This window comes from Vanessa atalanta, chromosome 16 (genome assembly GCF_905147765.1).
Source record: "Vanessa atalanta chromosome 16, ilVanAtal1.2, whole genome shotgun sequence".
NCBI lineage: Eukaryota > Metazoa > Arthropoda > Insecta > Lepidoptera > Nymphalidae > Vanessa > Vanessa atalanta.
In genome coordinates this window covers 7,877,893-7,905,452 of record NC_061886.1, presented here as the reverse complement: position 1 = coordinate 7,905,452, position 27,560 = coordinate 7,877,893, and the positions used below count along the sequence as shown (strand labels likewise).

The 27,560-nt window shown below is 33.0% G+C and overlaps 1 protein-coding gene across 1 annotated transcript; it reads left to right on the top strand.

The window, feature by feature from the left end:
- Positions 1-1,005: 1,005 nt before the first annotated feature.
- On the top strand, positions 1,006-27,231 carry LOC125069943 (runt-related transcription factor 3). Its single transcript, XM_047679570.1, has 5 exons — positions 1,006-1,456; positions 16,111-16,224; positions 24,327-24,443; positions 25,553-25,735; positions 26,609-27,231. The coding sequence occupies exons 1-5, from the start codon at positions 1,039-1,041 to the stop codon at positions 27,229-27,231; spliced, it is 1,455 nt and encodes a 484-aa protein (XP_047535526.1). The 5' UTR covers positions 1,006-1,038.
- Positions 27,232-27,560: the final 329 nt, after the last annotated feature.

Here is a 27,560-nt window from a genome sequence, read left to right as displayed (position 1 = left end):
AATTATTGTATTAATTTAAATATATATGTATAGAAGTCACATGAGTTGAAAATAGAAGCGTTGTCACGACACTATTCACACTTTGTTCGAACATCAGAAATAGTAACGGTCCAAGACTTGGTGTTATAGCAACGTTGATGACGGCAGCAACGGCAACTGCGGACGGGCGGCAGGCGGGTGCCGGCAAGCAGAACGGCTGCTAAATGCCGCAAGAGCGGCCTCCATCCCACTTACTCCAGTGCAATCGACGCACCTCTCGCTCGCGCCGGCGCGAACACGTGTTTATTTGTATGTTTTATCCTTCGGCGGCTTTAAACCCAACCCACCCCGACCGCAAAGTGCGCTCCGCCGCCCGCCGCGCCCGCGTCGTCGCCGCCTCTCGCTCGCCGCCACCGCTGCCGCGGAGCCGCACCGACTCACCCGCGAAACTTTGTCCGAAGTCGACGGGCGCGGACGTACGCCGCGTATTAATAGCCACCGCGAGCGGACACCACAACCGAGCGATCAGAGGCGGCTCCATACATCCGCTGAGTCGCATTACGACCGCGCGCTACGACGCACGCACCCTCATGTACGACACGACTATACCAAACGTAAACTGAAACCGAAATTGAGCGTAATTTTTTAAAGTGAAAAAAGTTAACAGATCGCGTTGAAAGCGAAAGGCACGTGCGTGCGATCGTAAATACGGAGCGCAAAAAGTGCCGCCGTCATTGAAACTAGTGAAAAGTTTTTTCGCCGCGCGCGGGGGAGACACCCCTCTGTACCGGAAAAAATCGGCCCCTCGCGTCCCTCTTCCGCCCGCCGCCGAACCTTTCATTCACCGGGAAAAAAGTGTGGCAAGGCCGTGTGACGTCACCGCATCTAGTGGCCACGCGCTCGTTCCCTAGCAACGTGAAGCATCTTACCATAGGTCCTTCCGCAACAGTGCAACTTCGCGGGTGTGCAATGTTGACGACGAGTGACGTTAGCTCATTCCAGTGGATGTGACCAGTGTGGAGTGGGAAGTGCGATGTAGGTGCGGACACAGTGGACTCTATGTGCAGCACGCAGCGCGCGAGGGTGTCGAGGATGCACCTTACGGGAGCGTCGAGTGGTGCCGTGTCACCCGACACCAGCTCCACTCTGCTCCACGAAACGTACACGAAGATGACTTCGGACATACTCGCGGAGAGGACGCTAGGAGACTTCTTATCAGAACATCCAGGCGAATTAGTGAGGACCGGCAGTCCGCATTTCGTTTGTACGGTACTGCCTCCACACTGGCGTTCAAACAAAACGCTACCCGTGGCGTTCAAGGTAGTGGCGCTGGGTGACATCGGAGACGGTACACTTGTGACAGTACGGGCCGGCAATGACGAAAATTGCTGTGCGGAGTTGCGGAACAGCTCTGCTGTGATGAAAAACCAAGTAGCGAAGTTCAACGACTTAAGATTCGTCGGCCGTAGTGGTCGCGGTGAGTGCTGAAGGTGCAGTTATTGTTACACAATGATATACTCATTTAAAAGATATAAAGATATATCTCATAAAACAACATAAGCAAAGGTAGAACATAGACCACCCTATAGTATTTTTCTACAAATATGTAGTGTTTAAAAACACTTTATAGAAATACACTTTTCATTATTTAGTAGCACGCAGACTTATAATTTAATTCTATTACAAGGAGCTTCCACATTGAAATATTTGAAATCTTGTTCCCAAAAATACATATAAATGATCAAAATTTTATTATAAAATTAAGCAAATAATAATCAAATGCATTAAAAGTAAAACTTCTCACGAAGATTAGCATAGAAGTAAATATGACATTCAAATGTTTTGGCCAAGTTGCAAAGTGGGGTAAACTCAGCGACAACGGAAGAGATCAAAACTTTTTCCGAGATACTTAAGAAAGTTCGTGAATGTCAAATAGGGCGGGATGGCCGGCATAACCGCCCTGCTCCGCCCTTAAGATTTTCACGAGAGTAAAATTGACTTGACTTAAAAACACTGTTGGAATTTTGCTTATATTATAATTATATATGTTACATCAACGTAATTATACACTGAAATTAATAAACGTAGTTGTTTTAAAATAATATCTACAAAATAAAACAAAATCAATACAATTTCAAATCGAGATTATTCAATTTAAGTAAGATTTTTTACATAGAAAGTATATACACAAGTACCTTGAATATTTAAATAAAAAAATATTGTATTTGCCACGAGGTAATAACAGTGCGCGAAATTAATTTTTTTAATATATACGTTTCAAAATATTCAAATAGTTAGTATTTTACTCATATTTTCTCTCGTGAAATTTGCTTTGAAAACAAATATTAAATTTACCAAAAATTGTCATATTATAATGGGAATATATAAAACAACGGAGCTACAATAGTTGAATTTCTCACATGATATTTGCAATAAACTTATCTGGTCTTTTAATATATTCTCTCACACTCCAATATATAGAAATATAGATAACTAGCTACTCCTTTTGACAAACAAGAACGGACAGTTTATTTATACATAATTTGTACTACATGCATGCAGACATAAAATAATACTCTATTTCTGTGTCAACCGTATGTGTGTCTTATAAAAACATACAAATATAACATATGTAATATTTTTATTAATAACTTATAAAAATAATCGTTAATCATTCGAAATAAAGAATTAATTAATTTTCAATACATATTCTATAACATTTACCTGTATATTAACTAACATAATTGATGTCTGTACATAAAAAATATTAACAAATATATTGAATTTTAAAAAAATCACTTATAATATAAAGGAGTTTCTTAGATGAGTAAATACTAAACTAAAAAATAAATCAACAAAAAACTTATCTAATAGTAATTTACTAACCTAATTAAAAGTCCTTATAGTCAAGCAATTTCCACAGGCAAGTGCTTCATTATGCCTTAAATTGATGAATGATATCTTAATCCTTTAATATTTTTAAATACTTACTAGAACTAGAAAAAAAATCAATTGAAATAAATAACAATACCAAACCAAACAATACCAAAGTTAAAATTATTACAAATAGCGCAACCTGTGACAACTTTTATGATACTTTATTGTGATACGATATAACCTATAGCCTGATATATCATATGAACCCTATTTCCAGAAAAAAGTGTTATACTGATCCTGAATATAAGCTCCATAACAATTTCATTAAAATGATAAATTCTATGGAGCGGTTTAACTTTATAATGCACGTGCATAAACAAACACATAAATAATACAACATTTGGTGTTTATCTCGATTAGCCCCTCCCCCCTTTTTATATTTTTATATAGAATATAGATAAATGGATAATTAATTATATATGTAACGGGTTAAGTAAAGCTATTCGAGGACAGATATTTGCATTAATCGACTATTAAATTACTAGCCCTTTCGCTCTTATAGCGCTCCATAAATACAAATCTGTCTGTTTTACCTGCTATATAAATTATTCATTTAAACTTACGTCAATATTATGCAATTTTGTATGTAACTAAAGTTTCATAATTATAAACTTGTACAAAACAGCCAAATACAAGAAAATAAAACAAAACAAAATCGCTTAAAAACCCCTGTCAGGCCTTTCACAATATTGTATATATACAATATTGTATATATATAGGTATTATAAAAAAAGAAACGATTTCGACGGCTTGAAAAAAATAAATAACCTATAAGCATAATGTTATGTTATTCTATATAAATAACATAACATTAACTAAAATTTAAATGATAGCGTAGCGTAAATTAATTATTAGCAAATAGGTCGCATTTTATTTTATTTTTTTTAAATATTCGGGTAAACTCCTAAACCAATATACATATTTACGTAACATAAACATAACACTAAGATTTAGTAGGTATACATTATGTTTATTTAATGTAAGATTCGTTTGTAATTCAGACTATATATATTACAAGCGTGAATTTCATGTTCTCGACTTGTATTATAATTTATGAATATAAATATATTATTAAATCGAGGAAAATACAGATAATAATAAAATAAAATAATTAGGAATCTCTTACTTTACGTTGGTATTTATGCAAAGAGCGAATAATTAGCCTTTATCGTACTAAAATTTCGTATAAATACAAACGTATCGCACAATTTGAAGCCCGCATATATTTTAATGCATCGTTGTCGCGTTGTATGCACTATGATAAAGCAACTACTACACAGTGTTTGTATTAAAAAATAACACAAAATACAGAGTAAAAATATAATAATATAATATAAATTATGTAATAATAATAATTAGAATGTAATACATACAATTTAAAAATCGAATTAAAAAAATATTCATGTTCGAATCTATTCGAAAACGGCTAGACAGATTTTGATGATTTAATCTTTCTATTAAAGAAGGTTTTTATGATGGATCAATTTTTATTTGAATACGTCACTAAACATTTTACAGAAAATCGGTAAAACCATGATTATCAGACTGCCATCAATGAACTATTAATTAAATTTTGATAATATCTTCACTGGCTACCAGTCCCGTCTTCGTATGTGAATAAGGGTCTAAATAAAATGTTGATATTGAATGAAGAGCACAACGTTACGCAGAATAATAATAATGTTTGTACGCAGAATTCACCTCAACAAAGTTTTGTCACAACCAGGCTTAGGAAGGCGTAATGGACTTACATACAATGACATTTATTTTTATTTATTAAGATAAGTGACTACCGATGTTGGTTATACATATTCATAAAATATTGGACATTGAGCAATCTTCTTTTGTATAAAGTAATTTAGCTTAAATTAAGAACATTCATAACGTTAAAATTATATTATATTGTCAAGACTGATAAAAAACATGGGTTAAATAAAAAAATACTATTTTGATACCCAATGACGCAAGTTCTTTTTTTAATTTATATTCGAACCGTTGAATCTAAAGTATTGAATTATAACCTGGATAATAATTTAGATTTATACATGATTTAGGGGCGACATTTGCGATTTTTTTGTTAAATTTGGTTAATTGCATGCTTTGACGCTTACTACATTTTCTATTCGCGATAGATCACATCTGCCGTCATGTATCACGCTAATGCTGATTGATTATTTTAAAATATATTGGTCCTATTAATTAAACATATATCTATATAGAATATTCTAATTAATACTTGTTTATATGTAAAATTAATGTGATACACTTATTAAAAAAACTGACATATCTAGCTGTCCTAAATAACCAATAATAATCCTAAATAATAATATTACAAAAGAAACGGATATTATGATATTATTATGGCGAAATATACTTAAAAAATAATTTAATTATATTTGTACTAAAAACAACCAAATTAATGAGATATAATATTTACCCCAATTGAGCTACTTTTCATTAATTAGATCTTTTTTTACGTTTTTTTTTTTAAATTTGTGATATTGTCAACTCATACTTAACTTATATGAGATATTAATTGTCCCTTGTAACAAAGTACAAGAAGTAAAGATAAATTTTCAACTGCAAGCTTTCGACTTCACACATTTGTATATCCTTCTCGGGGTAGATTATTCGATTTTACCATCAAATTCCGCAGAGCATTTTACATTTGTCTAGAGTTCAATAAAAAAAAAAAAACAAACAAAAGGGCTTGTTATAGTAAAGTAACTTAATACACTTTGATGTTCGTAATTGTATATAATAATTTCATTTACATTTTTTTTATAGTTAAATATTAACTACTGAGTTTCTTGCCAGTTATTCTCCATAGAATTAACCATCCTGGTGGTAGTATTAAAATAAAAATTAACATTGTAAAAGGATGTTGATAAGTGCATAAAAGAGCGTACTTGAATGAAGTATATTTTCATACATTAAATATTCTTTTAATAACATTTGTCTGTGTGTCAGATTATTATTTGAGTACATCATTTTTGATTGTACCTCATATACATAGATATTCATATATTGTACTTTGAAATATCCTAATTTATAAATAGAACATTAAAATTCCTAAAAATAGCTTTGGGTTATGGCTTTTTCATTTAGCATCGTGTCTCAAAGTTGCCGAGACATTCTGTTTTCGTTCTTTGAACCCCTGAGAGGATGCAATTATAGACTGCAAGACACTGAATACACAAGGAAGTCTTTTCTTATAAATCAAAGAAAATACGATTTTTTTTTTAATTTCTTAATCTATGCTACTAAGCATATATTGGTACAAACCTATACCTATCTATATTGGTACCACTTAAAATATTTAAATCATATCATTTTCTTTATTAATAAATAGCACCCGTGCGAAACCAAGCGGGTTGCTAGTAGTAAATATATAGATTTTTTTTAGAAATAAATGAAAATATCACTTCGCACTAAAAATGTATTCAGTTCAATTTGTTTGGTGAAATTGGTTTAATTAATTCAGTTGCAATAATTGCCCCAAACCATTTAAAAGATAACTAATTAAAAACGTAACTCACTCATTGATAACTTGTACATACGCTTGCCTTCTTAATCAGCATGCGCTTAGTCTGTGCTGATTAAACTACTAAAAAAGGATGTAAGGATTTTCGATATACTCATTAGTGTAAATAAATCATATTTAATTTATCATCGAATTTACATAAACATTCGCATAGGGTTTCGCTTGCTATTACATACGGAACCTATTAACTCCTATATATTAATGTTTAATTGTCTAGTTTGTACCAAGGTGGTTTTGCGGATAACTAGATAATGCACAAAGGGACTGTCACGTGACATTCGGTTAGCATTAGGCTATCTAGGTCTCGTTTAATAGATAAATATGTAATAGAGTAAGCTAGGTTAATGTAACTGGGATATGCGCATATCTCCCAGCTTAAGATGTCAACGGCCGGTCCGTCCCGGAATAGAATGAGATAATCTATCCATAGATTACGTAATATAATGTAATTAAAGCTAAGGTTTTATTTCGCAATAACTATTAGCCTAGACGAGATAGAAATTTAAGATTTATACACATAACACATTCATCATTTTCGTAATACATACATAGATATTATTTATTTCTAGTCAATTCTTGTCATATCTAGTAACAATGATAGAATTTTAAACCATACGTAACATCGTCAATACCAACCATGTGATCTAAGAAGTATTTTTATTCAAAATAGTAAATCTGCCTGAGATTTACAAGTGCTATCTGATCTTGAGTGGTTACCAACACCCATAGACATTAACGCTGCAAGGAGTATTAAACATCCGTTATATCATCATCAATTGCTCATCAACCTTGGGAACTAAGTTGTTATGACCCTTATAATTGTAATTACACTGGCTCACTCAACCCTTCCAAGCGTTATACAATACTAACTGAACCTACAACTTTAACCGAGCGAAATTTATAAAACACAAACTTCCAACTCCGCTTTACCCCCTTAGGGAGTTTCGTAATATCCTATTTTGATTTCGTAAAATTCTTAGCGGATGTCTACACCCTAAAAGAACACTACCTGCAAAATTTCAAGTTTTTGGGTGCTATAGTTTCTGAGATTTCGTGATTAATCCGTGAATTGTATATCGCTTTTATATATGTATGTATGTAGATAAGTGTTAATATTTGGCGATAAAACGTTGTAGAAGTGACTAATAAAATTAACCAAGCAGACACTACCTGCCACCAGTAATTTTAAAAATTAAAATTGGAAGCGAGCTTATCCGTTGCCACATTAATGAACCTTGGGTGAACTAATGATTATTACAATTACCACATTTTTCAATTTAAAAAAAATATATAAATTTAGCGTATACACGCGTAGATAATGAATATATTAACAAATTAACTTAAAATATTACGTTAATGTAAGACCTCTTTGTGAACCACATTGGTGTGTATTACAGCCCTTAGGGTAGAATATCCAGAATCGTTTAAATAGGTATCAACTCATTTTTAATCGGTATCCCAAAAATAAAATTTCTAGCTTCTAACTTCAAAAATGACGGACTTCCAGACTATCCTTTATACGAAATGTGTACCCAATTTCTCTCCTTAGGCGTAAAATATCCAGAAACGCTAAATACGTATCAACTCATTTTTAATCGGTAGCCCAAAAACAAAGTTTCATGATTTTAACTTAAAAAATGACGTACTTCCATAAAATTATTCAACCCTTATTTCATCCACGTAGTGATAGAATATCAAAAAACACTAAAATTCGTATTTACTCGTTTTTAATCAGTATCCCAAAAATAAAGTTTCATGTTTTTAACTTAAAAAAAGACTGACTCCCATAAAAACTTTCAACCCTTTTTTCACCCCCTTAGTGGTAGATTATCTAGAAACGCTTAAATACGTATCTACTCATTTTTTATCAGTATCCCAAAAATACAGTTCATGTTTATTTCTTTTTTTAAAAATGACGGACTTTTATACAAACTTTAAACCCTTATTTCACCCCCGTAGGGGAAGAATATGCAGAAACACTTAAATAAGTATCTACTCCTTTTTATCAGTATCCCAAAAATAAAGTTTCATGTTTCTAACTTAAAAAATAACAGACTTCCATACAATCGTTCAACTCCTATTTCACCCCTTTAGGGGTAGAATTTCCAAAATTCGCTCCTTAGTGGGTGTCCTGATATGTTAGTTTATAAGTGTACATATAAGTTTTATATTTCTAGTTCTAAAAATAACAAAACTTTCAACAACTTACAACCTTTCATCCCCCTTTTCAACCCTTTACAGCCCTTTTTTTCCAATTAAAAGCCTATGTCCTTTCTCAGGCTCTAGACTATTTGTGTACCAAATTTTATTAAAATCGGTCCAGCAGTTTTGGCGTGAAAGCGAGACAGACCGACAGACAGAGTTACTTTCGCATTTATAATATTAAAATTATAATAAAATATGGATGCATGTCATAATTTAAAAAAATACACTCATTTTTAATTTCGATCCACCCTCAATGGTGTTTTAAAGTTAAATCTCCATTCATTTCATTAATTCTCATTATTTTTTTAGCATATTACGTAACTGTTCTTATTTAACATACAAAGTGTTTCTGTGTCACATACAAACACGATAATAGATTATACAAAAGATCGAGGAATAAATATTTTATTTTGTATGTTTTGCCCATAATTATGATGTATGAGAAATTATTCGATTCCATCAAGACTTGGACGTTACTGGAACCCGAGCAGCGAGGACTTTGGTACATAGAAGTATTGAAGTTCATATTCAAGGATGCATCATATCGCTTCAAGTACACGACAAAGGCACTAAATTCATCCAATTTCAAAAAGGTTTCGGGCAAATGGAATTTACCCAAGACTGTTTACCACTGCAACTTTAAGCGGATGGAGTGGAAAAATCCTATTGTTTAATTGAAGTGTGAATTTCAACACACCTTTATTTTACCGACAATGATCTCGGTGTAATCGCTCGACGACCTCAATGCCATGCTAGAAGACCTGAATAGTGTTTCAATAAGGGTGTCTGCTAATAAGAATAAGGTTTTCTTATCCTACATTTTATGGTTGTTATTATAGGTATTGCTTTAGAATTTTCCAGTGACTATATGTGACTGGGACAAAAGATCCAGAAGGATAAGTTCAAGTTCGAGAAAAGGTCGACGCCGAGCAATGTTAGGAAATAAATTCAATTTTATCGTCTAAATTCTGTCAGTATTCAGTCTGAAGTATTTGAGCACTACGTGTTAACAGTGTTGCTACACGGATTCAAGACGAGCTTTTCGAGCAATGCTCTTTATTTTGCTATACGATAGAAAAACGAAGACAAACGAAGATAACCGATAAAGCTTGAAAACTTAGATTGCTGAAGTGGCAATGAGCAAGTATGGTGTTCGAAGAACTACTAACCGTCCGTGAAAAGTCATAATCACATCAGTTATCCGTAAAAAGTCCATAAATTGCGATAAACAGAGCACGGGACTGATCATTATGCCACCAATTAGAGCGAGTCCTGATATATAAATTACTTATGTTTACAAGTATACTATAAAGGGAAACAAGCAAAGGATATCTTAACCTACCCACTTCATATTTATGGAAAATCTTGAATTGAGTTTTATATTTATGTTTTATAGAAATCACTTGGATTATATTTGGCAATATCGCATACCAATATCGGGCCCAGATGCCAATTGCTTTAAACTATCTACATAGCAAATTTCTCAAATTTTTAACCACGAAAACGTTACAAACAGACAAACTACCTAATATTAGTTTTAGTTGAAAAAAAAAACAAACACGAAATAATATTATTTTATGTATTATAAGTATGTATTTTATTATAATCATTCCGTTAATAATCTACATACCTATTTTAGGATTAATAATATAAAGTCACGTTAAGTAGTATTCTTCTTCATGACTTAAACTTTGGTAATGAAAAATACCAGTAATTTCCCCCTAACAAACAAAAAACAAATTTTACCTTTATATACCTAATATATCGCATACATAGTATAGATGATTTTTGAAGCATTTTCCATTCACATTTACAAAGTGATAATAAGCAATCTAACTCGGCCAGTCAGAAATCAGATACAAGTGGCAAAATTTGTTCCTAAAAACTATATAGGTACATAGTTCTTAGGAACAAAAGCAGGCATTCATTATGCAATCGTTAGAAAACTTTATTATTTCCCTATAATAATGATTAAGCATAATTTACTTAATGAAAATAGGAGGAATAACATAAGGGTATAACATCCTCTTGAGGGTAGAATGTTCTCATTAAGCTGTTATTTTACTATGGTGGATAGATTATACTTCAAGAGTATAATCTATCCAACAAAAAAGCAACCGTATAGTTCGGTTGAAAGTCAGCAAAGAAACATTGAGGAACATATTATACATATAAAAATATATAAAATGGAATATATATAAGAGGGCTGAAAAAATTCAAACGTTTTCTGAGTCTACATTTCGAAGATATTTTTAAACTTGAAAAATTAAAATGGATGTCATCAATGTTAATTTTAAATCTTAAAATCTCTATAGCAGTCTATTCGTGATATCGGTTATGTTTCATATTTGGTTTTTAAAATATATGTGTCTACCTCTAGAATGTTCTTTCGTATATAGTTATCTCAAAAAAAGAAGTAAAGTTTGAAATATTTATAATGAATGTTAAAAAACCGAAGATTTCTTACAATGATAAGAAAAATGATTCTTGATTAAAATGAAGATCAATTGTAAATTATACGCCTCTTTTATTGGGCTGGATCCATGTTGTATTTATTTACTTTCTCTATGTGGTGTACAAAAAAGTATAAAGTAAAGATCAAAGTGAATAAAATACGGCCCAGGTACATATATTATCATAACCATTATGAGTTCTGTGTTCATTCTAAATATATTATTTTTTTTTAAATGAATTATTCGAAAATTTCTATGGAAATGAAAAATGTAAGAAACAACAAGAAGAATTTACATGAAGTAATAACATATGAGAGGGAATGGGGGAGCTTCGATATTTATGGTAATGAAAGTAATGAGAAATCTTCCGAAGAAAAAAAGCTATTCGAGAAACCGCATTGAGAAGTTTCGCGCAGTGTTTTAATCTGGCAATATTTCAGAGTTGTGCAAATGAAAAGTTGGTCTCGAAGAAGAAGACACGGCCCGCCTTCCGCGCGCGAACCAATAGAAAAGGTCGGAAAAGCAGCGTCTTTCGCGGAGGCGGAGCCACGCCTGCGGTCACATAGCCATTTGAATAAAAATTTTCCTTTGAAGAAATTCTTTATACGAATATATTGTGGTGCGTTGGCCTCGCTTTGATTACTGTTGCATCCCGTTTTATGAACGACTCGAATTCCTTGCTTACTTATCAACCGACGAAACTTTTCAAATAAACATCTTAATTTTACCTTCATATTGCGCTTCGGGTTATAAAAAATACATTCTTTAATCTGCTTACAAAGTTACTAAAGCGTGTCTAAGTGTCTTAAATAAGAAAAAGTAGAAAACAAACTTGAGCGGTTGCGGCCAACACGCAAACATCGTGTAGGTTGTGGCACGCACGCGGTCGGCGCCCGTAACAGGCCCTTGTCAACCATAACGCGGCCGCAGCCGGCCCGGTTTACCGGCCCGGTCGACCCGGCTGCGCCCGGTTAGCCGCGGAAAACTACCATTTCATTTATGGTTGCCTCTCGGTTTTGGGGTAGTTGCGCTAACTAAGCGCGGCCCACAAGTTACGTAACTATGCATTGTGGTATCACGCTGATTCACAGCCGACATCATTGTATAAGAGTGAAGGTCAGAATATTTAAAATATAAATGCTCAGACGAATAGTTTCACACGATCAGAACAACGCAAAACTATTACACAATTTTTAAAGGTAAATATAACTTGGTTGTAAACATAGTGATTAAGATACATCGAACAAAGACGAAACACACAGCTTACATCAGCATATTAATTCAGTCAATTAGCGCGCACGTAAGCATTAGCACGTCGTTACGTCCGACGTCGTCGTAATCGCCGCGACTGACACGGCAAGGAGTGTATTTGACAGGTGTCAAATTGGATTGCATCCAGCTATTAGGAAATGTCGTCTGCGTCGACGGAGAGAACGACGCTGTTGTGTGGATGTGGCATAATAATATTGATAAATGTTTAATGTGTGATTAAAAAATTAAATTCTTTCACTATAGATATAAGATAAATAACATTTGCCAATAATAGAAGACATTTACAAAATGATAGAAGCAAATAAATAATTCGACGACGAATGTCTTAGGAATTAACAACAAAAATATAGAATAAAACATCTTATTTTTAAGTTACTTATCTTAATTTGTCATTCGAGCTGCTCCGAATATAAATCTTTAGATGTTAAATAAATCCCTCGAATATGTTGGGCGTTTAACGTAAAATGTTCCAACTTTCCCGTAACCATTTCATTTCTCGTAATTAAAATACTTTAGTTTGACATACAAATATAAAACAAAATGGAAAATATTTTAACGAAAACGTAATAATTTCCAAAAATATTATTAAAAGGGATACATTTAACATAGTACTTGTAAAGTATTAATACCAAAGGTATTGTCTTATCCAGCTTTGTCCATTCGAGCAGCCTACGAGTTGGAGTTGTAGTCGCGAGTGGCGGCGCTAAGCGCTGTTCGTACAGTTTAGTTACTAATTGCGTCATGTGTACCGCTTGCTGTACAATTAAATGTACAATTGACTTGAACACAAAGACACAATACTACACAGTACATTCATATAAGTATTTCTAATCTCCGTGTTTTAATTACTCTATTGTAGAAACTTTCTTATGTGCTATTAGGGTTATTTTAAAAATAATTATACGTATTTTAATAATATTAAGTACGAAAGGTACCTATTAATTTCTGTAAAAAAAATCGACACTAAAAATAAATTATAGTATCAATAATAGAGACATCAATTAAGATTATATTGGGAGACAATTATTTCAAAACGAAAACTTATAATCTTTTTGGTACTGATTTCATGTGCTTCATGTGCATCGGAAAAGATTCAACAAAGGTTTTATCAAAAACCTTTAATTACTTTTAGCAACAGACATATTTTATTTAAAGATCTTTGCCACATCTTTGCTGAAGAAATTATTGCGTATAGTATTAAAATTAAACAATTAAAATATCAACAGAACACAATACAGTCACCATTAAATATAACAGTCTCGCATCCTTACATTCTCGTTTAACACCAAAGCTTGTGTAATAAAATCAAGTCGCACATAAATCAATCTCGAAAAATAAAACGTCCGTCATTTAGCGTGTGACAAGGGGGTGTGTGAGGAAATTGTGAACTCGTAAACCGTGTCGTGCGCCGGTACATTAAGTAGGGGTTATTTATTTAGGCGCACTGTTCTCGTGGCACTCCGTGGTACCCCGCGACTGGCACCGGCACATCACTTGTCTGGTGCTGTGAGCTATTTGTTTTGATTTTTTAATAACTCTTCCGTAACTGTTGTTTGATACACAATACATTCATGTTATTTAACACAATGTTTTTTACACGAATACTTTAATGTACGTCTTTTATGTTCATACTTTCTAGATTGTTCTTTCTAACAGTTTCACGTAAATATTTAGAAGGAATTTTCGATTATATTTTATTCATTTAACTTATTTAGCTTATTCAATACATAGCATTGTTTCGTTGAAAACTATTGTGATGGATATCATGATATTCAAATGATTATAGTAAATCGAAAAATTTAAAATAATAAGATTAATAAAGAATATCTATAACAGGAAGTCCAGTTTTAGAATTAACAGTTTTAGTATAAATTCATACAATTTAAGATGATGTTAAATTATTTAAAAGTCCCAATAAAATAAATCTTGGTACATACAACGAATATCATGACACAAAACACGAGTATTCCCATAAGTGTTAACGACGTGAGCGCCTCTCGAGCCGCATTAATAAACTCCGATAGCCGCAACAAGCCGGCTCGTGTACGACCTCCATTTTTAACGAGCACACACCGTGCCCGCAGAAAGTAGCCTACACATGAAATCACGTATGAATGAGGCTTTTTTCAGTTTTTTCGCGTGTAGCCAGCGGCGTGCCGCTTCAGGCCCCATTAAAGCTTACATGTCACTCTCCCGCCACCCCGCAACGGGGTGGAAAAATCTGAAAATCGGTATTGGCTGCATCCCGCAGCGAGCGGCTGGCAAAGCGCTCTACAATACAGCTTTGACGGACGGTCATTTAATATTAACTGTGGTTTTTCCGCAGATGGAAATGTTTTTTTTATTGCCGGCGTTATGCTGTGATGAAGTGGTCGGCCTGTTGTTTGTGACGTGCTCTGATATGTTGTGGATGAGTTGCTCTTTTATGTTCTCCACTTTGAAACGTCATTTCGCTTCAAGTGCTTATTTGTTCGGTATTTTGATAGTTGGCGAGTTATTGGAGTTTTGTATGGCCATTGCTTTAGGGTTGATTTAATTTATTACGCATACTCTCGACTGAGAGCGGTAATTCGAAAAGTTTCATTTGATGATTTTATGAGATAGTATTTTAAATTTTATAGGTACTACTGGTGATAATATTTTTAGTTGGAATTCCATTCGATTCTGGTAAATTGAAAGCAAACCTGCAATAAATTTTTAACTTTTCGAACAAGCGATCAAAATCGAACTACAAAAATTGGGCGCTCGCGAAAAGAGTAGCGACCACAGATTGAATTTATTGCTTCCACTCATTCAGAGTAAAAAGTTTGCACAAATATTTCACGGCTTGATCGATTTCATAGTTCCATTACAACCGAACATTTTTACCAATTATCTCGGCGGTTGAAAATTTATTAATTTGCCAGTTTCCTATCTATTTCACAAGCTATCGTTTACATACATTTACAAAGTTCGATATTTAAATCAAGTCATCGATTTTATTAAATGGGCTATTTAAGATGTAAATCGAGAATAATCATGTTGCTTATCAATAAATTCCCAAACTAATCGCAAAATATGCTTCAGCTATTTATAATAATGATCTCGAGAATGTTGAAATTGAGCAACCAACTCTTCACAACAATCTTAACGATACAACAAATTGGTTTAAGAAACTTTGAAATTAGCTTAATATTAGCCGAATATTTAGGGCATCTAAAGCTAAAAAATGTGGTCGGTTCAATCCAAACAATTCAAGTAGTGTGGTGCACATACTCATTTTTAATGTAAGGCAATTCTTCCAAGCCAATCGTATTCCTCAGGGTTACCTATTCCATGTGTGGTATCTTACCATCTAAAACCTCTTCTGTTTTGATTCATCATTTTTTTTTTTGTTACAGCAAAAACAACTGATTAATTATGTAACTGTAAATAATAATATTATATACAATAGGTATTGTCCTTATAGACTTCTGGTGAACTTGAGCACGCATATTAATGAAGGCATTTTATTGTAAATAAATATGATTATTTCATTTTTATTGTAACTTTTTACTTTTATAAATTTTATTATACTTATTTGCAAAAAAAATTGCTCCACATTCGATGAAGGTATGAAATAACATTCACGAATTGAATGAATCAGCTCTTTGTAAATAAACTTGTATAATTTTAAAATGTATAAAAATATCAATAATCAATGTTGGTTTTATTCTAATATAACGCAATTATTTGTTACAGGAAAATCATTCACGTTAACGATAACGATATCAACAACGCCACCGCAAGTGACAACATACAACAAAGCCATCAAAGTCACCGTCGACGGACCGAGGGAGCCAAGATCAAAGACCAGTTAGTACTATAAAATGATAAAATTAGAATTACACATTGATTATTCAAGATATATTTGATCTAATCTTCATCAACACTAATAATATAAAAAGAGAAAGATTTGATAGTTTATAAAAATATTTGTAATGGATGAACCCAAAAACTACTCAACTCACTAATTAAATTCGCTATACTCGTTTGAAAAATACTGCAAAGTGTATTTTCTTAAGAAGTGTTAACAATTTATTGTAACGTCAATGATCGAACAACCAGTATATCAACTAAGATGATACGTCTCTTAGAATTTACAATGACCCCCTCCACTAGAATACATAATAACAAACTCTACAAATTGCTTATTAATGTTTGCTGATATAACATCTGATGAGTGGTTCATACACAGACTAAAAACTACAACCAAAGAAAACCTGTACAACATTATATGGACGACTGGAATTTCGTAGTAGGTTGTTTTTCGATAGACGTTAAATTCTGAAACTGAAACTGTTTCAGGTCTAAAAAAAACTACGATTAAAAAATGCCCTTTTAAATCATTTAGTTTTCAAGTAGGTAGGTATGTTAGATTTAATATATACCAATTTTATAAATGCGAAAGTAACTTGATCTGGCAGCCTGTCTACTGCTCTGTCACGGCTAAATGATTGAATTTGATAAAACTTGGTATAAAGCAAACAAGAGCTCAAGGAAGGACAGGCTTTTTTTATACCTATCACTTGACGATCTGTTCCGCTTTAGCGTAAGCGAAGTCGCGGACGACAACTATACTTCTCATAACATTAATCCATAATTGCTATAATTTGTATTTCTGTCTTGGATTAGAGAAAAAATGTTTTCCATATAAAACATACACTATTCCTCACTACGGAGATCCACCTATAAGTATCAAATATATTATTACTACTTTCGTAAAGTCAAAATGGCAAAAAAAAATTTACTAATGTGAGTAGTATTATAAATTATTGTACACATTGTATGGGTGAGTTTACATTAGCTTTTGTAAATTGTTTCATACATAATCAACAAATTTCGATGTAGTTTATTTATAATATATAGATTGATTCAAGAAGAAGGTTTATATGTATAAAACATGCGCAATATAGTAGAGAAACCCTGATAATTTTAGAGGTTTCTGAAGTAATTTCGTAAAGAAGCACATTTTTTGCTCTTACATTGCAAACGCTGGCTGAACACCACGAGATAGATCAAAAACAATTAACTGTAGTACAATAATGTACTACAGTATTGTACATCTTAAAAATGTTTTCAAAAAAGGTATATGTATAGGCGTCTAACTCTTAGGTATCCCTAAGAGTTAGACATATAAAAATGACATTATAAAAACAACCATTTTTTTATCCTTTACTTTACGAGAAATAATGGCTTATTTTCGAAGCGATTTTAAGCACTAGAGCATTAATCCTTATCCAATTAAGTACCTTAAATAATTTGTGAATTTAATATAAATCTTTTTTCGAAGATATTACAGATTTAAAGCGCAAGGGACACAGCGGTTTGTACTGTCTAATGACTGAAAAACTGTGAACGCTGTAAGACATGGTATATTTAGTAACAGCATTGCACCCGTGAGGAGCTGGGTCGGGTCGCTAGTAGATTATATTTCGAGATCATTAGTTCTAACATTCAGTTGTCAGTATTTTTTATTATACTAACATTATATTATGAATTATATTATACTTTCAATTAATTTCTGCCACATCTGAATCCACCAACTCGCAATGGAGTAACGTGGTGGAATAAGCTCGAAAAATCTTCTCAATGTTAGAGGAGGCCTTAGCCCAACAGTGGGAACATTTTCAGGCTTTTACTTTATTATATTATATAATATATTATTATGCAGTCAATTCTACCAGATAAAGATTATTAGGAATAATTCAGGTACTCTTTCATAAAAAATATAAATAAAAATTTCAAATTCTATTAAACATATAATTATTGAATTTTTCGATCAATAAATTCTAAATAGAATTTAAGGATTTATGTTTAGAGGCTCAGTTAGTTAGGAAGCTCTTAGTTTGGATTGACGTCCCATAGGATTATGAGAGTAATCGAATGGGGAGTGTACCTGAATTTGCGTGTAATATTTCTTACACAGATAACGAAAAATTAAAAAGAGTCAACGGTACTAAAATTTATTTAGCAAAGAAATATAGTATAAAAGTAGATATCATTGTAGCGAATTTATATTTTTTTATACGTTAATTGGGGAAAAGATTCATTATCATAATATCAACAATACAAATGATATAACAATATAAATGAAATACAATACATTATTAGAGACAAGATACAACACACGTTCAGTGGAGCAATTTAAATAGTTTGGTAGATACAGCGGTAACGAATAGAGGGACAAGAGCCGTCCCGAATCTCGCAGAATGCTCAATCAATCTGTATAGTGGGAATGAATGAAAATAATTAAACATTACCTGCACCATTAGACGGTTAATTTAACACAAGATTATCTTCTTAGTGATTATATAACTATTACGTATATATAGCACATATGTTTATATTTTTGATATAAATATAAACATGCAAATACAGTAGTCGTTTAAAGATTTTTGGAGACAGATAAGGATGATGAGCTGTCAGTTGATATTTATATATTTATTTACGACAATACAACCAAGAGTAGATAATATATACTAAAATCAAGATCAAATAATACATTAAAAACTGATTCGTTACGATGTTCTGCTATTAACTTAATACGTCATATTTCGAAAACAGAAATATTTAAAACATAGAATTCGTATCATTAAGATTTACTAGTTGTCATTAAAATGTATTGAATAATTATTATACTTTATATAACTTATAGTTCATTTTAATCTTTAATACATTAAATGTACGTCATAAAACATAAATATAATGTCATAAGACAATAAATATACCTTATATTTTAAAAATTAGATCGATATTAGGAGAAGCCTATTTCTTTAACAGTTAACGGCCCGATGTATCTTTGGATTTATCTCTTTCCGTAAACAAAGTATTGATGATTGTGGGAGTCCACGAAGGGACCGAATTGCAATTGTAAATTTATAAAAAATGAAGGAAATAAAAAATATATTTTCCAACAACGTACATATTTAATGAAGTCAAGTCTACATATTCCCAAATTGTGCTCAGTTTTAAAGTACACATCTATATATAAACATATGTATTTTTAAATAATCTTGTAAAGGCCTTACATTAAAAATACATCAGGTATCCTTTAATTAAACATCCCAATACAAGGTATTTCCGTTCAGAAACTAATCAACTATTTAATTCAACAGACACGATTGTACTATTCGAACTATCTCCGATGAAAAATGTAAAGGATCTGCTGTCTGTACCCCTTCACGAGACGAATGTGAGGGCACAAAGGAAGGCTGTAATGAATCGGTTGTTTAATTAATTAGTCAAGAAAGGGCCGGGTCGGGAGGTCGGGCTAACCTCCCCGTGTGTGCATGCCCTGCATATTGATTTATTATGCCAGCCTCCACGACGATAAATTATTTAATTCTAAGTTCCGACGAGTTACACATCCATATGAAGATGTGAGATTATTAATGACTTAAAAGATACCATTACGGTATGCGTTTGTTGTGTGGGATGGTGCGTTGTATCTTTGAATCTATTTATATTATTCAATTCATGATTATATATAAAATCTTACATTTGGTATTCGCTAATTTACATACAGGATTTGTGTCTGAAATAATTTTAAATAATATACATATTTTATTCAGTAAAAACGTACTTATTTTAATACGTCAGTTTTTCCTGAATTCCACATTCATAACGTACAGGTTTTTATTATACGTTTAATGTTTTAAAGTGCAGGTCTTTATAATTACATATTGATAAGTACTAAATGAACTCAATTTATAATATGGGCAATATTTACAGATTATTATTATTATTATCAGCAGAAAGTAAAAATAGTAAAAATGTTCCTAATAATTAGTCATTGAAAGATTACTTTCAAGAAAGGACGTATTTAAAAAAATAACTAATCCGTTGTATTGAAATTTAAGCAATATTATGTATAGTTTTTGTTACCAAAGAAAATAATGAAACAGTCATCATTACTTATACATCGTCGGTATAATTAATTAAAAAAGAAACGATCAAGGAATTAAAAACGTATCGTATCACGATGTAATATGTAAAATTTTTAATATTTTAACTGTTAGTGAATTTGTTTACACATTATCCAATTATAAGATAATTTTAAGATGTAGACTTACAATAGTGGAGGAATGTATTCTTCCCCCAATCTTATTTTTACCAGATCTGGGTGGGTGGTTCAGTTTACGGCTTCGCGCAGTAGCCGCCTACAATTTAATAATCGAGCAAACTATAAACAATGTTTTTCTTAAGGCATAGCTATTTTTGATGCGTCGACGCGCCGGACCACCCGCGCTTACAAGAATCGTTAACTTTAGCTCGTTTCTACTTCATTGCGTACTTCACACGTATGATGTATATTTATCAACATTTCAAACATTGAAGTACAATACTTTTTTAATGATTACATGATTGTTTATTCAAACTCAATTTGTTTGTTGAGTTAAGGATCTTTGTAACAATTATAACTATTCAATGTAGTCGTTTTACTTTGATTTAAGTGCAACGATTTTCCTAATGATGAATGTTTCATTAAGAGACATCCTAGGCGTTATTTTTCTTTCTTCAAGATATCGATGTTATAGTGATTAGGTGAATCTTGTAGTATTTTCCATTAATAATAAAATTTTGATACTTTATAATCTTTAGATTAGATTATAGTTTTTATAATTTATTAACTGAAATTTATTTTTATAGAGATATTATCTATCGAAAAATAATACTTTAATTGTAAGAGATGAGTTACGGTTTACAATCTTTCGACAGTTTATAAACTAACGGTATTTACAATTTGACAGTGACATTCGAACTGGCTTTTTACTTGAACTAAATATTCACGCGTTACTTATAAACTTATCTCCATAAATTAAATTTAAATATAATTAAATTTATAATATTTTATGAGTTGTATATTCGAAAACATGTATTGATACAAATATATAACAGAAGTAAAGACAAATTAAGGAAACTTTTAGGGAATTTATTGCATTTTAAACGCTATTCAAAGATAACTTAAAATATATATGAAAATAAAGTCTGTAAACAAAACAGTAATATTCTCCAAATCACGTCCGGACGTTAATATAGTACGATTCTACTTGTAACCAATATATTTTAATGAAAACTATTAAAAAACATCCTATTATTCAGAGTATACTTACGTATCGGTCACAGGACTTATGCTAAAGCAAGACTAACTAGTTGAAATACTTGGCATAATAAATCTAACTAGACCGGACGCCACCCCAGTGTAATCCTTTAATCAGGTCCACGGTAGCCCTTGCCGGCACCCTATTTTTCCCTCCCATCTGTAACATACCCCCTCCACCCACACAACCCTCGAACGGTGCAAATGACAGTTTCTAATTCCAACTTGCCATGAAAGTGTGTAATTGTTGCGCCGTTGATTTATACATTGAATCTTTTACGCGGGAAACGAGCATGTGTGTGTAATAAGATGCGTGTGTGTAAGGGCGCTTTCCAATTGTTTTCGAATGTGTGCATTTGTCAATTTAATGTAGTGAATAAATGCGCTTATGTGAAAGTACCGGTGTGTCGGATTTTTAATCGGTATTAAATAATTTTCGTAATGAATTAATGAATCGCTAGAAAGTTTCGCCGAAACTAATAGGGAAGGCCCTTAATTATCCTGCTACTAAAGATTTTTGTATTAAGAAATGTTTGAAGGTTAATCTTCAAAATTGGTTGAATACTAAATTGCTTCTTTGACAGATATAGGTATGGGATAGATATTTCTTTTAAGGTATACTTGTCTTTCTTATAAATATATTTAAAGCCACACTCTAATCTATGTCCTTTTAAGAATGTCATCTTACTAAAATAATAAAATTGAAAGTTTGTATGTTTGGATGTTCGTTACTCAATCACGCAAAAACGGCTAGACGAATTTCAAATAGTTCAGACTTAATACATAAGCTATAAACTAATAATTGTCACGCGCCCCCCCCCCCCCAGTTCCTTAATATTAAGTAAAATGAAAAGTCTATCCTTTTTGTCACTAAAATAATTCGTTAGTAAATATTACTGTTAGAGTAAGTAAGTTTAAATTGTAATTGCTAGTCATCTACGTTTGTCAATACATGTGCGTTGATTAGGGTCGACGATTGGTTTGTAACGCAATTCGGAAATACTGAATCAGGAACAAACTCGGTATGGCATGCGAGGCACGTTTGGGGACTTGGTTTGTTTTTACTTTATGGCCCTTTAATGGAACCTCCATTCAATTACTTCTTTGCGCTTTAAGGGCATAGTTTCAAGGTTGAATTAGAGTTCACAGTTTAAATATTTAACGTTTCCAATCATGTGAGTAATTTAATTAATAATACGGTTGTACACAAAGCCATATGTATATGTATATGTTGTATATGTTTGTCAGTCTATGTCTTTCACGATCCGTATTCTACCTGCATGATTTTTTTAAGAATGTTGTTGTGAAATATGTCCCAAGTAAAAATTCAGATTTATTACATTCACCGAGGTATTGTCGTTTTCTACATAGAATATGTTTCTATACTGTATGGAAGACCAAAAAAAAACCTCCGAGACAATATATCTACGAGAGTATTAGTAGTCGTCCTCACACGAGGACGCGAGACGGGGAACATAACACAAGTGTCAATGAATTGTGGAGTGTCGGTTGATAAACAGGAGGGTTCGAGTGTTGAGTGTTAATTGAATATATAACATCGCTCCTCTACCTTACAGTATTAACAGGTACAAATCCCTGTTCGTATTATAAATGCAAAAGTGTGTTTATTAGTGAAGCAACCGATCAAAGTGCTTTCTGTATAATGGAACTTTATCAAAAAACAGCTGTTCGCTAGTACACTACTTTATATCTACTAGTATTTAATTAATTTATTCGTAGTAGAATTTCTGGCCCGTCTGGTACCACCCACTTGACACATATTTTACCACCAAACATCAATACTCAGTATTTTGGTGTACCGTTTTGAAGGGTGAGTGAGTCAGTGTAACTACAGACACAAGGGACATGAAAATTGGGCCCATTGGTGTTGTAAGGACGGGTTAATATTTCTAACGGCGCCAAGTTTATGGCTACAGTAACCACTTACCATCAGGTGTATCATTTTTTAGAGATTGTTGATGATTTCGGGTCCAAACCCATTCAAGCAAAGCAGATATTTTCAGTCAAGAGCCGAGATGGCCCAGTGGTTAGAACGCATGCATCTTAATCTCAATCATCGGGATTGAGGGCTTCAAACTCAGTCAAGCACCACTATGCAATTTTCGAGTGTAATTTAAGTTGAAAGAAAATACCGCTAGGTAGCCTGCATGTGTCACATGTGTATCTACCAACCCATAATACAGCAGAGAGGTGGAATAAACACCCAGCCTTCTCCTTAAAGGGAAAGGAGGTTTAAAACCAGCAGTGGTATATATACAAAATGCTACTTTAGTTTTTAAAGGTTTTTTTAAGGTTTAAATCAAATAAAAACTAAATACAATTATATTAAATTGTATTTAGTTTCTGCTTGACTGTTTACAAATTGGATGTTATTTTCAGGAATGTCGCATTAAAAAAGTATAAAAATAACAATTATATAATAGAATTTTATGTAATTGTTATTTTTGTACTTGCTTTTAAATCATATATATTTTTAAGTTTTAGTTAACTAATTTAATTTAATTTATCAAAACTCTCTAGTGCACGTTTTGTTCTTCAGTAATTGGGAGTACTTGGATTTTAACACGACCTTTTAAACTCTATTAGAAGCTTTATTATTAAACACATAGATACCTACAATTATTTAGCATATAGGTGTGTAATGAATTAAATTATCTAATGACCAAGGAGTTTGATTGTAAATCAACCTTTTACTGTATTATACTTAATTAGTATCAAATTACTATTGTCACTTATATATAAATAATAATCTCAATGCTTGGTACCTAGAACAGCCGGTATCGTACTGATGTAGTGTTGTCTTTGCTAGGGCAGCAACAGCAGTTCCACTTCGCGTTTGGTCAGAGACCATTTCCCTTCCCGCCTGACCCGCTTGGAGGATTCCGGATGCCACCTATCACAACATGTCAAAGTAAGTACCATAAATGCTGTATTGTAGAGCGCTTTCTATACTTAAATTGTGTACTAAATAAAATTGTGTTAATTTAACAAAATACAGGTTACAATAGGTTGTATAAATTTTAATATTAGTAAGAATATATGCAATAATAATTAGCTCAAAAGCAGAACGACGGTAGTGTAGTAATCATATGATAAAGTGTTATAATAAAACAGTAAATAGTTTATATGTATATATCTACTATACAAGAGAATATTCACAAATAGTATATTAAAAATTACGTAGAAGTTAGAAACTTTATCTTTAGTTCGCTAGTCTCCAGTTACTATAAAATAGTTGCTTGTTCATTCAAACAAAAGTCCCTAGTTGGTATTTTAACTACGATTCCAAAACTAAAGAAAACATAAAAAAAGTTTTTCCATTTATAGCATGATAGAATCTCAATCGGAAACCGCACTTAAACCTTATAACGCGCAATAGCTCAAAAGTGAATGAGTCACCAAACCGCGCAGCGATACGCTAAACTACGTTCACTAAAGCGCGGATTCAATCAGTCGCCGAAAAAAAATCCAGATGAAAGCTGACTGCGAACCCAATCGAACAAGCGTGCATCGAGTCCGCTAAAATCCACGACCGGCCCAAAACAACTCGAGCGAGTCAAAACTGGAAAAAAACATTCACAAATCGACGCGGCGAGCGCGTATCGTATAAAAACCGAGTCCGCCGATCGTCGGCCAAAAACGGAACCGTGATACCGAAAAATAAAAGCCTGTAATACTTCGGAAAAAATAAAGTGGATGCAACGTGCGAGCTGCCTTGCTGTAGCGTGCGTTTTGTCCACTCTCGATGTCTTTATAAGTGGTGCCCGTATTATTTTCGACTCTATTCGATGCACGGTATAAATTTAGCATTTGTATTTTTTGCTGACCGGTCAAGTTTTTTGAAAGATGAGAACGGTAAATTTGTGTCTATTGTAATGTAGGAGCGAATGTTTTTAAAAAGGAAATTCTTTGACAATAATAATGAGTCAAATTCGAAGACTTTTTACGAAATATTTTGTCTCTTTTTAACGTTTTCCAATGAATTATGTTTGATGAGACCTAATGATAATTTTTTTACAGATATGAGCCAGTTTGGTCTTAGTTCGAGTAACTCACACTGGGGATATGGAGGAGCAGGCGCATACCCCGCATATTTACCATCTTGCGCCGCACCAGCCGCTACGCAGTTTAACCCACCAGCTCTCGGATTCGCTGGTACCGTTCCGGACCAGACGCCTACGCAAGACTTTACGAATAATACAGGTAAATTATGATTTTCATGTTCTTGTGACACAACCTACGTGTTTTGTTTGAAATATGAAGTTCAATTAAATTGATTTAATCTCCATATGAAACATTAGAAAAAAAATATAAAATAAAGTTTTTTATAAAATGTGTCAAAAATGTATCTGTCTGTATTGTTTAATAAAACAGTTAAACAATAAAGAGCACTAGTTAAATCCCGCGGCGTCATTCGCGATTTAAGTTAGTATGGAGACCTCATTTTGTATCTATCGGATTATTTTCATAAATTGTTTCATCAATACACGACTGACTTTCGTTATTACAGCGAGTTAAACCGAATATCAGCTCATAATCTTGCTAATAAACTACTTTCATAATAACTACTTTTTAGGACATCTACCTAACATTATATCTACATATATTTTTTTATTAAATAATAATATACATTATATATAAATATCATTAATAAATGAAATACAAAATTTGTCAATAAAACTAACTGTAAATTAAAACAACTCTAATTGTAATATTCCTTATAGACTTGACCGAAATTATCGGAAGCTTATCGTTTAGTATATTATAGGACACAAACCATCAAACCAGAATGGTGAAATTAAATGTACCAACATGGTTTACGACTGACATCCTCCTTGAAACTGTACGTGCAACGTTGTGGACGCGCCTGCCCGCCGACGCAGCGGACATTAAACCGGCTCTCATTATAATTTACAGCAGCTCGGACACGTCCGATCCAGCCGATGAATTTATTGCCGATGCGTGCCCGCGCACATCACGAAAAATATAACCATATTAAAACAATGTAAACATTATGTCCTATCTCAAATGAATATATTGCATCTGAATTAGAAACATTTGTCTTTATTTATGCAGTTCTGCCGGATACGACGGGAGTAGATCTGGACCAGCAGCTGTCGGGTCTCGTCGGGTCCTCGCCGTCTCATCACGGTAGCCTCCTGCCACGCTACAACAACAACACTGACTACAGTTTATCAACGGGACCTCGATCGCTAAGCGACAACAGTTCTCAGCCAGAATCACCGGTTCAAGATGACTTACTAACTTCTAACTCGAATACAAATATAGGACATAATCATTCAAACAGTTCCAACTTCCCTTCTCTAATGGGATCTCAGAACGCGTCATACGGCAGCAGTAATTGTAACAACTCCCTGTATCCCGTTCTGCCGGCAAGTTTGTTGTATAGTCAGTTGTACACGGCGGCTAACCAAACGCATAATTTTCATCCGTTGCATTCGAATTCAATTCATTCGACGCAGAATCACCATAACGAGTTGCAGACGATGATGGATCAAATATCGTCAACGACTAACAATCACAGGCAGCACGGGAGTCACGGACAAGGGGACTTGTTATTAGGAGGTGGGAACTCGTGTGCCGCAGCGGCAGCGAGAGGGGAAGATGGTAGGGTTAATAGCCTCGGCCAACGAGGTAATCCACAACCAGACAGTAACACCGTGTGGCGACCGTATTAGGGTTCTAACAAAAAAAGGTTGTACTCCGAAAACAATACGTGTCGTTTACACGCTCATTATATCAAGACCTCGAGTTCTAGTCTAAGAATATAGTAGGCAACATAAAAAAATATGTATATTTTAACAAAATGGTCACAGATATGAATTTGTTAGTATAATTTAATCTATTGCAACGAAATAGGTATTGTAATTATTGGGATTTATTTAAGGAATAATAGGAAATTGCTTAAAAAAGAAATTGATTCGGCGATGTCGATCATAAAACATAAAACGCCCCCGTCCTCCAATGATACGAGATTTCAAACAATGTGAATGACTTCGACGGAGAA